The following is a 15,828-nucleotide window of genomic DNA, read 5'->3' as shown; positions in this document are numbered from 1 at the left end:
GCCCCAAAAGTTTAGGTCCTAAGATGGATGGATTTTAGGCTGTGAGCTTTCTGTCATCTCCACATACTTCCGTTGGTCCGGAAGGGTTTCTGACAACAGAGGGAGATCTAAAACTGCCTGTGCTTGGCCCGCTGCGAAACTCTCTGGGCAAGGCTGACACTGTGAGCTGACACTGGACAGCCTCTTCCCTCTCCGGTCTTCCTGGATGAGGTGTGGTCAGACCTCCGCTGTGGGTGGGTGAGGACAGGGTCTATGGTCTCACTCGGCCCTTCTGCTCTCTCCGCAGATCAGCAATGCCATCCTCATCATCTTTGTCAGCTACTTTGGCAGCCGGGTGCACCGTCCACGGCTGATCGGCGTTGGGGGTCTCCTGCTGGCTGCGGGAGCCTTCATCCTCACCCTCCCACACTTCCTCTCGGAGCCCTACCAGTACACCTCGGCCAGCGTCGGTGAGTGGCCTCCAACCCCTGCCTCAGGGGGATAAGGAACGGGCCGGAACCTCATAGAGTTAGCAGGGACACTCCTGGGGCAGTGGACACCACTCCGGGTCGTGCCACCCTCTCCCACCAGAAAGTTTCCTTGGCTTTTATTGTTTTGTTTCTCCCCAAAGCACATCTGAAGCTCAGAATGTCTGAAGTACGGAGAACTATGAAGCAGCTGTCTGAGCTCTGGCTTGTTAAGGAAAGACTGTGCAATTGTGGCTCCCCTCCTGCTGCAAACCCCTGTGCTTCATGCCAGGAATGACCCAAGCTCCACCTGCCTGGGGACGACTGTGAGCAATGCCCATGAGGGGCTTGGCGGGAGGAGGGTCACAGCATCTATCACAATGAGATCTGTGAATCTTCTCGATGCTTAATTACAGCACTTGGTGACATTTGTACATTCTTCCATAATTCTTTAGGTTATAGTGTATTCATGCTATGACCTCATTTGATCATGTTCACTATGTTCATAGATTCTGCCAGTCCATGAACATGCCAAGAACATGCCTTACCATTGCTCTTACATTTAACATTGACCTATGACTTAACAAACTCTAAAGTTTGTGAATGTCTCTATTCTCCAGAACAAAACAAAAATCCTAGAATATTTTAATGTTCATCATCCTCTTCCATCTTCCATTTTATTGTTGACCAATATTTTAGTTCCACCTGTCTTTAACCTCTCCACAGTGGCCATTACTATAAATTATTATTAAACTGTTATTTATACTTAAGTCAGTGCTTATTTAATATAAGTATGTACCCACAAGTTTACTGGTTTGTTTGTTCACCGTTGCTCCCTGCATTTCACCCACCCTGTTGATTCAATTTTCTTTTTCCTGAAGGATATCCTTTAGTGTTACTTTCAGATGGGAGCATGAGTGAGAAAATCTCCAAGTTTTTGTCTGAAAATGCCTCAGTTTTACCCTTGTTCTTGAATTATAGTTTAGCTATAAACAGGATTTTAAATTAATAATTATTTCTTTTCAGCACTTTGAAGTTACCATGCCTCTGTCTTCTGGCATTTCTTGATAGTGTTGGGACTTTTCCATCAGTCTAATTGTCATCTGTTTTTAGGTATCCTACTTTTTTTGTCTCAAGTTGTATTTACGATTTTCTCTTTTCTTTGTTGTTTTACATGCCTTCCATAAGGTATCTGACTATGGGTTAATTGTTTGGAAGTTCAATGTGTTAAATCTTTTATAGATTAAGATTTTTCTTTAATTCTGAAAAATTCTCAGCCAAAAATACTCCAGATATTGCACATCCCTATTTTCTTCATTCTTTACCCTAGAACTCTTTTTATATATGTGTTCAACATTTCCATTTCTGGCCTTCTTGTCTCTTAATCTCTTTTTCATAGTTTTCAGTGCTTTATTCATCTATGCTGCATCCTGGACAATTTCCTTAAAATATGTCTTTCTATTCATTTAGTCTCTCTCCAGCCTTGTTAATTGGTGTCAGACCCATCCTTCACATTGAAAATTTTATTGGCACTATATATTTTGCTAATTTCTAAAAATTCTTATGATAGTTTTTCAAATTTGTATGTCCAGTTTTTATGGTTTCTTGGTGTTTCCTTATGATTTCTATTTTTTCTTAGATGTCTTCTGCTATTTTAAATACATTTATTTTATACCCTTTTTCAGATTGTTCTCTTAGCTCAAGTTTTGAGAATGTTAGTACCCCCAATGTTTTGTGTCTGCTTGCTCATGTTCATGGTGGATTATTTCCTTGTATGTTCTATAATGTTTGACCATGGGCCATTTGCAGTGGGATTTTTCCCCTGTAGACATTTTAGTGGTCTGGGTTGGGAAATAGCCTTACAGAGTGGTTTTGCATTTGTATTTACTCAGCACCCTGGAAACATCACAGCTTTGGAGCTAATTTTATGTTAATGTATTGGCTTGGGATGAATTTGCACTTGTTTTAAGAGCTGTGGGAAGTGACTGATTTTGTGATGAGCAGCTGTGCGAGGCCCAGTCCATAGATGCTCATCCTTGGTCCACTGTATTGGAGTTGAAAGTGTCCGAGGATAAATGAGCCACCCAGGAATGTACTGAGGAAAGAATCGATTCTGGTTTGCTGAAATACCAGGCTCTTTTTCTCAGTCACATGTGTAGACCAGGTCCAAGAGATGAATCAATTAGAATGACAGAGGGAGGGGATTACTTTACATGTTGTAAGACCTATGGTACACAGACGGAAGTGGCTGGAAGGGGAAAAGAATGGAGCAGGAACAGGGATGTCTAATGACAAAATGGCTGCTGGGCTCTGCTCATGGAAATCTTTTCCCCATCTCTTTAAAGCCAGTCATTTCTTGTAAATGCATCGTGGCCTTAGATCCATTTGGACTGTGTGAGGCTGAGCTCTGCTTCAGGTGGGCAGGGGTGAGGACAGACCTGAGCCCAGGGGCCCTACCATGTGCTTTCTCCCCCTTGGTCTAGACAAGGAGTTTGAAGCCAGCTCAGAAGGAGGGTCAGGAGTTGCTGGCCACACTCTAGGAGGCCAGGCCAGCTGCACTGTCATCTCTCCAGACGCACTGTCCCGGCCCAGTGAAGATTGGGCTCATGGAATTAGCAAGAGAGCCTGGGGCACTGGGGCAGGCCAAGAGGAGGGTGCCCTGCCAGGCACACATTGTGGCCTGCTGAGCCTCGAGAGTCAGTTCACCACAGCCTGGGTCCACACCCCAGTGGCATTTGCCTCACACAAGCGGCCACGGGAGGGTGGTTACAGACGGGCCTCACTCTGCTCCTTGTTAGGGATGGTCAGATTGGGTTCAGCCCACCACGATCCTCCCAGCCCAGAGGGAAATACTCTGCTGTTTCAGCCTTGCCCTCAGTGCTCTTAGCCAGAATCCCCTGAGAGAGGACCAAAGGGGCTGTGGAAGGACCACAGCTTGCCTCCTAGGGCTGCAGTGGGAGAGCTGTAGGCCAGGAGAGTGAACTGTTTTATAGTCATTGTTCATTTTATTTGTGCAAACTTTAATTGCAACAATAGGGCATAGCAGTCTCCCTCGGTCTGGCCTGAATCGGAGCAATGGCTGGAAGTGTTCAGGGCTGAGCTACCTTTGGGGCATTTTCCCGGTGCCAGGGGAGAGATGGGGAGGACTTTGGCCCAGGAGCCTCATCCACGGGATCTTGCTGGGGCTTCACACTGGGTACCAGTGCAGGGCAGGACTGTGCTATGCTAATATGTGCAAATAAAAATATTCATAAAGTCTCACTTCATGGGAAAAGCTTAAAATGTGACTCCTACTTCGAATGTATTCCTTTGGAAACTTTAGTTTTGAAATATGCTAGGTTGGCAGGAACAAATGCGGTTCATCAACTGCACCACCATCAATGGTGGTGTGAATCTGAATCATCTTCAGGAACCAGGCAGTCCTCAGTCTGAACCTGGGCACTGAGGCTTCCTAATGGCCTGGCCTTGGGCCACTTCCTCCCTGCCGTGAGTCTCAGTTGGTTCCCGAGGGTCTATAATAGACCGTTCCCTGTAGGATTGCCAGGGCTGAGAAGATGCATGTTCAGAATTTAGCCCAGCACTGGCATATTCAGTAATCATTAAGTGGTGACTCTTTTTCCGCATGGTGGTGGGGACAATACCCAAGATGTTGAGCAAAGCGGTAGATCCTCCAGATCCCAAATGAGAAAGCCCCTATTTCCCATAAAGAGCCAGAGTCCAGCAGCTCTTGGCTATGGATTGGGCAGCTTGGGGGTATCTGAAGGTAGATTCTCCCTAGTCCTCACCACTGGCCTCTGCTCTGGCCCCGAGCAGGGCCCCTCCCTTGGCATGGTCCCTGCTGCATCTTCCCACGTGAGTCCGTAGGATTTCTCTCGGTGGAAGCTTAGGCTGTTGTTGCACCTTGATCCTCATGTTGGTGCAGCCTGGTGTGATGGGTAGGGAATGGACTTTGGCATTCGAATCCCAGCTCAGCCAAGACTTGCCAAGTCTCCATAGGCAAGCCACTTCACCTTTCTGAACCTCAGTTTCCTTGTCTATAAAATGGGATCAATACTACTTTTACTTTCAGCATGTTTGGAGAGTAAAACTGAAATGAAATAATATAAGTAAAGTGCTTGGCTCATGTTAACTATTCAGCAAATTTCTATTTGTCTGCCTTTGTTGTGGTATTTGAAATCTGTTATTCGTAAGGAATGGCCCCAGACCTATTAGCACGTGTTTGTTGCTGATTTCTTCCCCATGGAGTGAAGCTGCTCCAGAAATGAACATGGGAAATGAAGAGTAACTATGTGTTTTAGGAAAAAAAATTAAGGAAGGGTTGAACATTGTGGGAATCACGGAGACCTTTAACGACTAATTGCTAATTTTAAAAAGGCCATGCAGACATTTATGGATGTTTAGATTTTCTAAATGTCAGTGGGGTCCAGAAATGTGCCCTGGCGCCTCTAGAGAAAAGACGAGCTACCTAGCCAAAGCCTCTAAGACCACTTCTGGTAGGCGCAGAGGTTTTCTGAGATGGGAAACAGGCCGCCCTGAGACCAGTTCTCCCGGGAGATAAGAGAAGGGGCTTCGGAAACCAGCGTCTGGCAGGACTAGGTGTAACCTGGAAAGATCCTGCCAAGTCCAGGGGGAAGTCTGCCCACACGCAGACAATGGATGCCGTAGGCAGGAAGCTTCCTGGAGGTTAAGGGGAGGAAGAATGGGGAGTGTATTTTTGGAGGAGTCTAGAAAAGAAAGGGAAGAGACACTTTCCAGCCCTTTATTCATGAAGTTGCCAGCCCCTACCCATGCTCACTCATCCAAGGGCCCCCTACTCTGGAAAGAGGGTGGTGGGAAGGCACAGGTGGGGAAGCCTTGGGGTCCTGAGTGGCTGCGTCCGTGGACTCAGTGGGGAACATGCAGCACCCCAATTCCCAGAGCAGACTCCCTGAATCCTGGGAGCCACACAGGGTCTTTCAAGCAGGGGAACCACTCAGAGCAGTGAACTCAGGGCAGCTCTGTGGGGAGCACCCAGCTGTGTGTGAATGCGTGTGAAATGTGTGTGCTAAAGAGCCCTGGAGGGGAGCGAAGGGCACGCCCTGCGAAGGGCGGCGGGAGTGCGTTTGCGGGGTAAGTGTGTGGGTGTGTGAGGGAGGTGTTTCTGTGTGTGGGAAGCTGAGTGTGTGAGGGTGTGTGTGGATGTCGAGGGGAGGCAGACATGTGGAGATGTGGGGGGATTGCAGCACTAGGGTGGGAGGTGTGTGAGAGGAAAGTGTGGGGGCTGGGGAGGTGGGGTGCACGTGAGGGGGCAGGGTGTGGGGCGTGGGTTATGGAGGGTGGGGGGTGCATGCGAGAGGGGAGTGGAGGTGGTTGGAGGGGTGGGCATCTGTGAGGGGCGAGGAGAAAGAGCGTGTGTGTTGTAGGGGGTGACTGTGTGGCCAGTCCAGGTGAGAGTCGCACAACCTGGCCGATGGATCTATTTAACCTGAAAAGGAAGAGAAAACGAACAAATAATATGTGTGTTATTAATTTAACTGAGAAAACATAAGCCCTGAACAGATGAGCAGAACGAAACTTAATGAGATTTGATGTGGAACATTTTTTAAACGTGCGACGTAGGAAAGAATAGAAACAAACATGGAGAAATGGTAGAAAACACTAAGCCACGGTGCTGAACTCCAGGGGAAGGCCAGGGAAAGAGTGAGGGCTGGAAGCTGGCAGAACTCCGTGGCGATGGCGTGGCAGCCTCTCCGAAGGCCTGAGCAGTGATATTAAAGAAGTTGACTCCGTCAGGCCCTTTTGACATCTGTTCTGTGGGCAGGTCACACCCCCCTTTGGCCAGCCTGGACCCCTTGTTCTCCTGGGTCTCCAGCCCAGGCCTGGTGGGGACCTGAGTGTGGCTCCCCCTTCCACATCAGCCCTTCAGGCATGTCTAGCGTCTCCCTTGCTTGGGAATGAGGCTGGCGTGGCAGGCCTGCTTGGGCCAGGAGATCCGGGGGGCAGGCTGCATCCTGCTCCTCCAGGGACGGTGCGTCTCCGGGAAGGCTGCAGACCATGTGTCAGGGCCCACCTATGGCAGGGGCGGTCTCCCTGGGAGTGTGCATTCGAGGAGGAAAGGAAGGCTGGTCAGTATTCCAGTGGCTTTGGTCACCCTGGAAACACTGTTGAGGAGTGAGGGATAGCCCCACAGAATCAGGGTGCCAGCCCCTGTCCCTCTGAGGATGTGGTTTGAAGAAACCACTGATCTTCCCTGCAAGAGAGGCCTTGGGCTCCCCGAGGCTGCTGGTTGTGTGCCCAGATACCTCTTGTGGCTCTAAGGCTTGAAAGGGTAACCACTGGCACATTTGGGCAGTGTGCTCCCACCAGGAGGTGGGAGACTGACGGGGCAGCTTCTTTGTCTCAGGAACAAAAGGACTTTTCAGAATTCAGAGCTTGGATTGGCTGTAGTCAGAGAGGATGTGAGGCTCAGAAATCTAAAGGGAGGAAAGAGCAGAGAAAAGTCAGCTCAACAGAGGACTAACCCATAAACCGGGACCTCAGTGGTCACCTAAGGGTGCTGGCTGGTGCTCTAGAATGTTCTGGAGAGCCCCTTCCTGGCCCCTTTCTGGCCCAGGGCTGGAGTGAGGAGAGGTCAAAGTAGCACAGCTCTGCACCCCCCCACCCCGGCCCCCACCTGATGGCAAAGCTCTGCGTTTGTCTGTTTCATACCTTGTGCTTTTCCAGAACCATTGGTTGCAGAAAGATTTGATGGCTGAAGTGTTTGAAAACCATGGGACCAGACTAGGGGTCAACAAACATTTTACGTAAAGGGCTAGGTAGTAAATATTTCTGGCTTTCAGACCATAAGGTCTCTGTGGAAACTATTCAACTCTGCTGTAGTAGCACAAAAGTTCCATTATCAATAGATAAGCAAGTGAGTGTGGCTGTGCTCCCATAAAATTTATTGACAGCAACAGGCTGGGAGCTGAATTTAGCCCACAGACTGTGGTTTGCCAACCCCTGGACTAGACAGTGCTCATGACTTCTGCTGGGCCCACGGGCCCCTCCTTTTCTCCCAGTCTTCTCTCCCTTTTCTTAGATTTCCCTGAATTCTGCCTTCCTATACTCTACTCTGTGGGTCCCAGGTCTGCCTCCTAGAACCACCCAGAACCAGCCTGTCAGGCCATGGCTGCAGAAACGCCGTCACAGGACCCCAGAGTCTTCACTTCACTTCCTGTACTTACTCTGCCTCCTTCCTGAAATGAGGCTTCAGGCCCTTTGGGGGCCCCAGCTGCCTGGCAGAGCGTGGTGCCCTCAGGGCGGTCTCCCTGGGAAGAAGACGGAGGGAGGCTCCTCTCTGGATCTGAGGGTCCTCGTCAATGCAGGCTGAATTGTGAATTTGTGGTCAAAACACCAGAGATTTGTCCTCAAAAATTTTTTAAAGCCAGGTCTCATCCTTCCAACTGCCGACTAGCTGAATTCTTTGAAATTATAGTAGAGCTTCATGTTTTATCCCCATAGGACTCATTCTCGTTGGTTGGAGCCTCTCCTTATAACTTTGGGTCTGATTTTGAATTTTCAGCCTTCGGACTGTCTAATCAGCCATTCCTCCCAGCTTCGTGTCATTCATGTCATTCACAAATTCGTAAGCAGTTTCCCTGCTTTCACCCCCATGACAACAGTATCGAGTGGTGCACTTAGAGCAGCCTTCTTTCCGGGTGACGCTGGCCCATCAGCACTCGAGTGGGACATGCTTTGAGCCAGTTCTCCCCTTGAGAACTCTCCAGCCACGTGTCCCCATCTTGTGCAGCAGGGTATCAGTGGCAGGCTTTGTCAAAAGGCCTCTTCCAACCAATTAACATCGTGTTCCGGCTTCCCGCTGGTTTAGGAGCCCCATTAACAATGAGGTTGGTTTGGCATGACTGGTTTCTGATGAACTCATGTTGGCTCAGCTAACAGCTTTTTTTGTCTTCAAAGAGCTCCTCATCAGCCTACTGAGTAAGTCTATGGACAACACATTCTGCCTCATATCCAATGGGGGTGTGCTAATTAAGCTCACGAATCTTCGAATATTAAAATTAAATGGCTCTGAGCTGCATCTTGCTCCCTCAGGTATGTCTTCCTTCCTTTCGTCCACTGAAGAACCAGCTTTGATGATGAGCCAAGCCAGGTGCTGCTCGGAGTGCTGGGGCATGTGAAGGGCGAGGGGGGGCGTGGCCAGTACGGGAGAAAGCCCCTGGCCAGCAGTGTTACACCCAGCCTTGCTGGGCACACTTGGTGAGCTTGCCCTCTCATGCCCCACACACTCACAGCTCAGCTTCCTCCATACAGGTAGGCATTTGCCCCAGGACCCTTCTAGTGCCAGGGTGGCAGTGTGGGAAGGGATGTCAAGCCTCAGCCTCAGAACCAGTCTTGGAAACCCAGTCTTGAGCACAGGGAAGAGGAATTATTCCTTCCTTCCTCTCCTTGGAGCTCATTCTGCCCCTGCACGGATATAAACCTGTTGGAGCACACCCACTTGCCCCTCGACTACTCTATCATAATCCATCCGTTGCTGGTGATCAGCAATGATCTCACCGGTCTCTAGTTTCTGGACCAAGTCCCCAAGTTCTTAAAAGCCTGGGCAACATTGTCTATCTCCAAGCTTCTGCCATTTCCCTTATCCATGTGAGTTTCTCACAGTTATTCATCTCTTTGGAGGAACATTGATCTTATTGTATGGTCGCTACGTCCCAGGTTACAATATCCTCATTATTTTTAATTTTCCTAAGAATATTGCAAGGTAGGTATTATTACATCTATTTTGGAGATGAGGCCACTGAGGTTCAGAGAGGCCCCTGACTAGTGAGCAGAGCCATGAACCTGTCTGGCTTCAAGGTGTGAATTTCTTCCATTGCCCCATGATGTACCCCAGACCATCAGCCCTGACTCTCTTTCTTTCTGCTGGAGCAAAAGGTTATGTTTTCCTGTTTCCCAAGATGAAACTCAGAATGCGTTTTCCCACAGAAATCATTTTATAAATGGAGGCTTAGTTTAGTTGGAATAGAGCACATATTATTATAGGAGCATTATGGATTAACCAGGCTTTGTGGATTCCACTGAGAACCCAATCATTTCTGATTTGCAAACAACTCAATTTACAAATGACTTTGAGATCTCAAGTCACAAGTGAATTTGGGACAGCCTGTTCCAGGCCTGCCAGTGGGTGTAGCCGAATTTAGGAGGATGAAGAAATAAGTCCTTCAGAGTGGAACATTCTGAATGAGGTTCCAGGACTTGTGCTGATAGCTCAAGGGCTTGGCACCTTGGATGTTCCAGAAAGTTCTCTGGAAGCACCCCTGCCTTTCCCTGTTGTTCTCTTATGGATTGCTTCTGAGGTTTGAGGCTTGCTAACCTCTTCCCCTTTGGACCCTACTCACCCACAAGCTCCCGGATGACAGCCCTGTCCTCTTCTGAGCAGGGAAGGAGTGGGTGGCTCTCAAGAGTCATGACTTGAAGGAGAGAGAACTCACTGCCATCCTCTTTCCTGGCAGAATTCTCTTCTCTTTGCTCTACGGAATGATCAGCCAAAGGAAAGTCCCACTTGCCATGGCCTTCTCATGTTGCTCGATCCTTCTAGGATCCTCTTTCTGCCACAGCTCCAGACCTTTGTGCAGAGACCTCTTATTACACTCTCAACAGCCTTCCAGCCGGCCTCAGCCTGGCCACCCTGAGGGGTGGGAAGGAGCCCTGGAATGTGTGGCCTTGAGCAACCGAATGGCCAGACCTTGGTCTGCCCCAGGTCTGCGCCACCTCTGTGTGTGCCACTCTAGGGAGGTAGACCTTCCTGACGGAGTAGCTTACATTTCCAAACCAGCCGAGGGGCCCAGAAATCAGAAATGAAATTCTGCGTATTTAAATTGTGGGATGAGTCAGAGGGTTGACTCACGTGCCAGTGGGGTGGGGCTGGGGGAGCTGAAGGAGGGGAGAGGTCCCGGCCTGTTTCTAGTTAGCATTTCACAGCCCTGTGAAAACTGGCAAAGCCAGGCCTCTGGTGTCCTGTGGGAAAAAGAATGTACTCTGATGAACTTGAGCCTTCCAGAAGTCTGCCTCGGGGAAGATGAGAAACAGACTGACATCCGGCTAACACATAGGCGCCCCTCCTTCCCCAGACCCCTCAAGATGGAGGCCGGCGGCTGCGGGTGGGCAGGCGGCCTCCAGAGGCTGTGGTGAGCAAAGGCAGGCGTTTCTCTGACCTTACCACAGGATTTGACACGGTGGGAAGGCCGGAGCCAGCAGGCTCTGAGGAGGAAGGGGGTGAACTTCCATAAGTTAAAGCGAGAGTAGCCAGGTCTGGGGCCTTGGCTAGAATGCCCGAGAAATGGTGAGAAGTTGCTGCTTCTTCCATCACATGGACCCCAGTGCCTGACAAAATTGGGGTCCCTGCTCCAAGGAGGGGAGCAAAGAAAGCCAAGCCCCCAGTTCTGTCTGCCGGGGCTGTCTAATGTCAATGTCCCTAGATCGCAGGCTGCCCATGGGATGGGCCGGATGCAAGGTCTTTTCTTACCATTCCTCCTGCCCCTTGGATTCACCTATGCCTGTGCTCTTAATGTCAAGAAAAGAGCCTGATATTCTAAATTCTAGAAGACTCTATGCTCACCAGAGTGAGCTGGCTAGGGCCACCTACTGCCAGGGGGTCCCAGGCTTGAGTTTTGCGGAAGTCTGCCCCACGTCTGACTCTGACATAAACACCTGTCCCCACGCAAGGCCAGGGAGTGGCGGGTCCTGTTCACCTCCCTACCCTCCGCCTTGCCCTGCGCTTCCTGGCTGTCTTCAGGAGCTTCTCTGAGGGCAGTGCCCTCTGGGATTGCCTTTAACTGCTCTTCCCTTTTTACACGTGTTAGAGCTTGAACACTTAGCAAGCCAGTCAACAGTTTTGCAGTCTTTGATGACCATTAAATGTCCCATGAGAAAGGATTTTGCCAGCCAAGTCAGCATCGGCATTCTAATAAATGTGAATTTAGTAGAATGAGAATCAGCAAAATCAGGAACTAGCACTTGTAAAAGAAACACATATTCTCTGGCCCTTGTTTCCCCAGGGGTGTTTCTCGTGCCTCTGCTCTCCTCCAGCAGCCTGGCCTGTGCGACTTGCACGCGTACCCCCTGGCTGTGCGTTCGCCGGCCAGGCCAGCGCCGAGCGGCCAGCACTCCCTGCCGCTCCAGCCTCTCTCCAGCAGCCTCTTCTGTTCCACCACCTCAGCAGCTCAGACGGGCTCAGCTCCCCGCCTGGCCCGTGGGCCTTGAAAACTGCTCTTAACCTCTCCAATGTGTTACTGCACGGCCCCTCAGGAGGTTCCTCCTTCTGGGGTTTCTTTAGGATACACTCCAGGTCCCTTCCCAGGACACGCAAGCCCGGCAGGAACAGCCAGTCCTCACCCTGGCTGTATTTGTGCGCACACTGAACTCCATCTCGCGCTGTGGAGTGTGCCGCCCCCACCTCCGAGCCCCTCCACCTGCTGTGTCTGTCTTCCTCGGCTGCCCCCTCCCCACCCTCATCTTCTGTCTCCGCCTGTCGGTTCTTCTCAGTTCAGGCCACTTTCTCCAGAAAGCGTTTCCAGAACCCTCTCCCCACAACGCTGGATTTGGTGCCTCTCTCGTGCTCCCTGGCACCCTGTCCTAGCTTAGCATGTACCAGGCAATAGTTTTCTAAATTGTAAAACATATATGACATAAAATTTACTATTTAACCATTTTTAAGTGCATAGATCAGTGGCATTAAGCACGTCCACACCTTGTGCAACCGTCACCGTCATCCGTCTCCAGAACATTTTCATCTTCCCAAGCCGAAAGTCCGCACCCATTAAACACTGACCTCATTCCCTTCCCCCCCAGCCCCTGGCAACCACCATGCTACTTTTTGTTTCTGTGAATTTGACTACTGTAGATAACTCGTGTCAATGAAATCATGCACTGTTTGTCTTTTTGTGTCTGGCTCATTCCACCAGCCCAATGTCCTCAAAGCTCATCCATGTTGTAGCATGCATCAGAATTCTCTTCCTTTTTAAGGCTGAATAATATTCCATTGTATATGCCACATTTTGTTTATCTGCTCGTCTGTTGATGGATATTTGGTTTGTTTCAACCTTTTGACTATCATGAATAATCGTGCTGTGAATATGAGAGTACAAATATCTGTTCAAGTCTTTGTTTTCAGTTATTTTGGGTAAATATCCAGAAGTGAATTACTGGATCATATGTCAATTCTATTTTTAATTGTTTGAGGAACCACCATTCTGTTTCCACAGTGGCCGATCTATTTAACTTTCCCACCAGCAGTGCATAGGGGTCCCAGTTTATCCACACCCTTGCCAACGCTGTTGTTTTCCGTTTTTTTGACAGTAGCCATTTTGATGGATATGAAGTGGTATCTCCTTGTGGTTTTGATTTGAGTGAGCAATATTGTTGCTTTTTCAGTGATCTGTGAATGGACAGCCACTCGGTCCTGGGCATGGTCCTTCAGTGGCTGCCCAGAGGCCGATTTTTTTCACCTCTTTCCTAGTATTGCCATTCGCTTTCAGCCATGCTTGCATATAACTGTCTCCTGGCCCTCCCACCCCATGGCCTGCGAGACGGCACACCACAGAGAGCCACTGTCCCAGCGAGAGGCATGGCTCAGCCACACACACTTGCCAGTGACTACACCCACAGTCTTAGGGAGCTCAGACTTCATTTGTGCTTCATTTCTTTGTACAAAATGTACCTGAAATTTATTTGAATGTTTGGAAAGAAATACTCATTTGAAAACTTAGCAGCAGACCTTGAATTTATGGACTCAAAGTATATGCTGGCCCTTTAGAAACGCATCCATTTGGTCAAAGTTGGCGCAGGGAAGCTGTTGGAGAAACACACGTGCAGATTTGTTCAAGGGACTGCACAGCTACGTCCGGTCAGTTGACCACGCTGGGTCAGGTGGGTTAGTTTAAGTGCCTGCACACTTCCCGGGCCAGGCAGCCAGCTCAGCCCTCATTCCTGAATATGCCCATTTGGTCTTGAGAAGAGAACAAGGCCATGGGACCTGCCGATCACTCATTGCAAAGACCAGCGTGGCCTGTGCTGTGGAAACACTCATCCACCTGGGGCAGCAGGTACTGAGGGCAGCCAGTGATTAGTGAGCCCAACACTCTGCCTGCCTGGCCCAACTGCAGCCTCTCACCTGCTGCTGTGCTTGGCCCTTCCCTAGAATCTTCTGAAATCTTTCAAAGTCAAGGTTACCAACACAGGGAGCCACGGATTCAGGACTAGAATCGGTCCCAGCCCTTCCAACATCTGTTGGCCTTGCCTGCTCACGGCCACCCAGACCTCCCCCAGGGATCCACATGAGTCTGCCAGCACCACACCCATTTCTGGGTGATGAACATGGGCTGATATAAGGATTCCTGAGTGGGGTGGTGGGAGGGCCAGACAGTCCCTGTGGTCTCTCTCTCAGCAGGAACATTTCACCGTTCTGTGCTTCTAGACTAAAGTGACTATCCTGAGAATGGGACCCAGGCAACATTACTGAGCCACACCAACTTCCTTCAAGAGGACATGCACAGCCACCAGCCTACTGGCAGCCTGGCAGGGTCCAACTTCTCATGCCTGGGCCTCTTTTTGGAACTATGCCTTCTAGCTTATTAATGACCCATAGGGGATCTGCCTATCTAGCCAACTTATGGTCTCTGCTCCAAGGGAAACTGAAGCTCAGAGAAGTTTAGAAACTTGCTTAAGATCACACAGCTACCTAGGGATAAAACCAATTTCTTGACTTCCTATACTGTGTTTATTTCATCGTATTATCCCAGATTTTAGCAAAACTCCAGGCAACCAGTCCCTTTCCAGGACACCTCCACCTGGGAGGAAGTAGATGTAGGTCCCAGCCACCTCCAGGGGTCAGAGAGTTTGTACGTTCGAATGTGGCTAGGTGTGGAGGAATTCCCCCCAAGCCTTGCTCCTCCATCCCTGCAAAATGTGTATGCGGCCTTTTGAAAGTTGCCATCAGACTGGACTTCAGTTTGGACTTTGAGTCAGACACATGCAGATTTGAATTCCAGCCCTGCCCCTAACCAGCCGCTTAGGAAGGCTAGTACCCTCTGTGAGCAGGAGTCGACATACATCACAGCCTGGCACAGGGCCTGGCCCCGTCAGTAAATGGAAGTTTAAAAATTCTGGTGTTGGAACTTGGGTCCCTACATGGGAGCTGTAAATCTTAGAAGGCTACTGTTGTGCAGCGGTAAGGGGGTGGTAGGTGGGCAGGGTGGGCAGAAGAACGCAGCCCACGCCTTGCAGGCCTGGAGGCTGGACCAGAAAGAAGGGCAATGGGGGTGGGATGGAGAAACATGAAATGGGAGAGACGTTGTTAAATTTGGATATATTTATTTATGAAAACTTTTTCAATTTAAAAACTTTGTTGCTCCATTTCAAAAGTGTCCTGTGTTCATAATATAATAGAAAAATTAGAAAATACAATGAGGCAAACAAAAAAAGATTGGCATGATCCCATCAGTCCCTGAGAGAGCTGCCGTCTCCCAGAAGTTTCCTCTGCACGTTCAGTTGGTCCACATAAGTTTTATAAATTAGGGATCATATTCTTGTCCAAGCTACTAGTTATTTTTTGAACCTCACAAGATGTTACAGCTGTCTTTCCATGTAAATAAGGCTATATTCTCACCCTAATTCTAAGAAACTGCTTATTATTGTACTATGTGTTTGGGCCAATTCATTTGAATTGTGCATTGAAAAACAGAATGATGAGCATGGAATGGGAGGAGGAAGGTCCAAAGGGACACTGACCAAAGTCCCTGGCTGCTTGCCTGGGTGCTCCATTCCCTGCACACAGCCAGGGCCAGATCTGGATGACCTGGACCCAGAGAGATGCCTTGGCTCCCTTTGCTTTTCCTGGGACAGGCCTCCCTGACTGATGGGGGAGCCTGCTATGCAGCAGTTGTCAAATGTGTCTTGCACAGACACCAGTGTAGCACGCAGACAATAGTGGGGCAAGACTGGACGAGGCATGTGTCTGGGGAGAGGAGAAAGGACAGTGAGGAGGACAGACCCCGACCCACGCAAGCCCCACCATCCAGGGTAGCTCTGAGCCCAACAGCACTGGGCAGCATCAAGTGTGAGGAACAGATCTAGTCTATGGTGCTCAGTTTTCTTCTCCGTGAGACTTAGGCCCACCTAGCTCAGGGCCATACCCTCTCTGAGAGCACCACAAATGCAAATTAAACTGAATCCCATTAGTGTTAAGTGAATAACCCCACGGAGTGAGATTGGTGATATCTATGGTTTCCACTGACCTGAATAAGGCAGAAAAAAAAAGGATCTCATGGAAAGGAGCCCTTGAGAACCTCCAAGGCCTTGGAGGACTAACAGTGCTGGTTGTCCAATGTGAGCCAAATTAAAAACA

General features: G+C 49.5%; 1 protein-coding gene across 1 annotated transcript in view; it reads left to right on the top strand.

Moving 5' to 3' along the window:
* The window catches only part of SLCO2A1 (solute carrier organic anion transporter family, member 2A1), a 78,220-nt gene that overhangs the window by 42,790 nt on the left and 19,602 nt on the right, over positions 1–15,828 (top strand). Inside the window, exon 3 of the mRNA XM_012663715.1 lies at positions 287–449. Coding sequence (XP_012519169.1) covers positions 287–449 — 163 coding nt within the window. The remainder of the gene's footprint in view (positions 1–286; positions 450–15,828) is intronic.

The sequence above is a fragment of the Propithecus coquereli genome, unplaced genomic scaffold, assembly GCF_000956105.1.
Source record: "Propithecus coquereli isolate 6110/MARCELLA unplaced genomic scaffold, Pcoq_1.0 Scaffold12, whole genome shotgun sequence".
In the NCBI taxonomy this organism is placed as follows: domain Eukaryota; kingdom Metazoa; phylum Chordata; class Mammalia; order Primates; family Indriidae; genus Propithecus; species Propithecus coquereli.
Note: the sequence above shows the minus strand (reverse complement) of the source record. Positions and strands in the feature narration are given on the sequence as shown.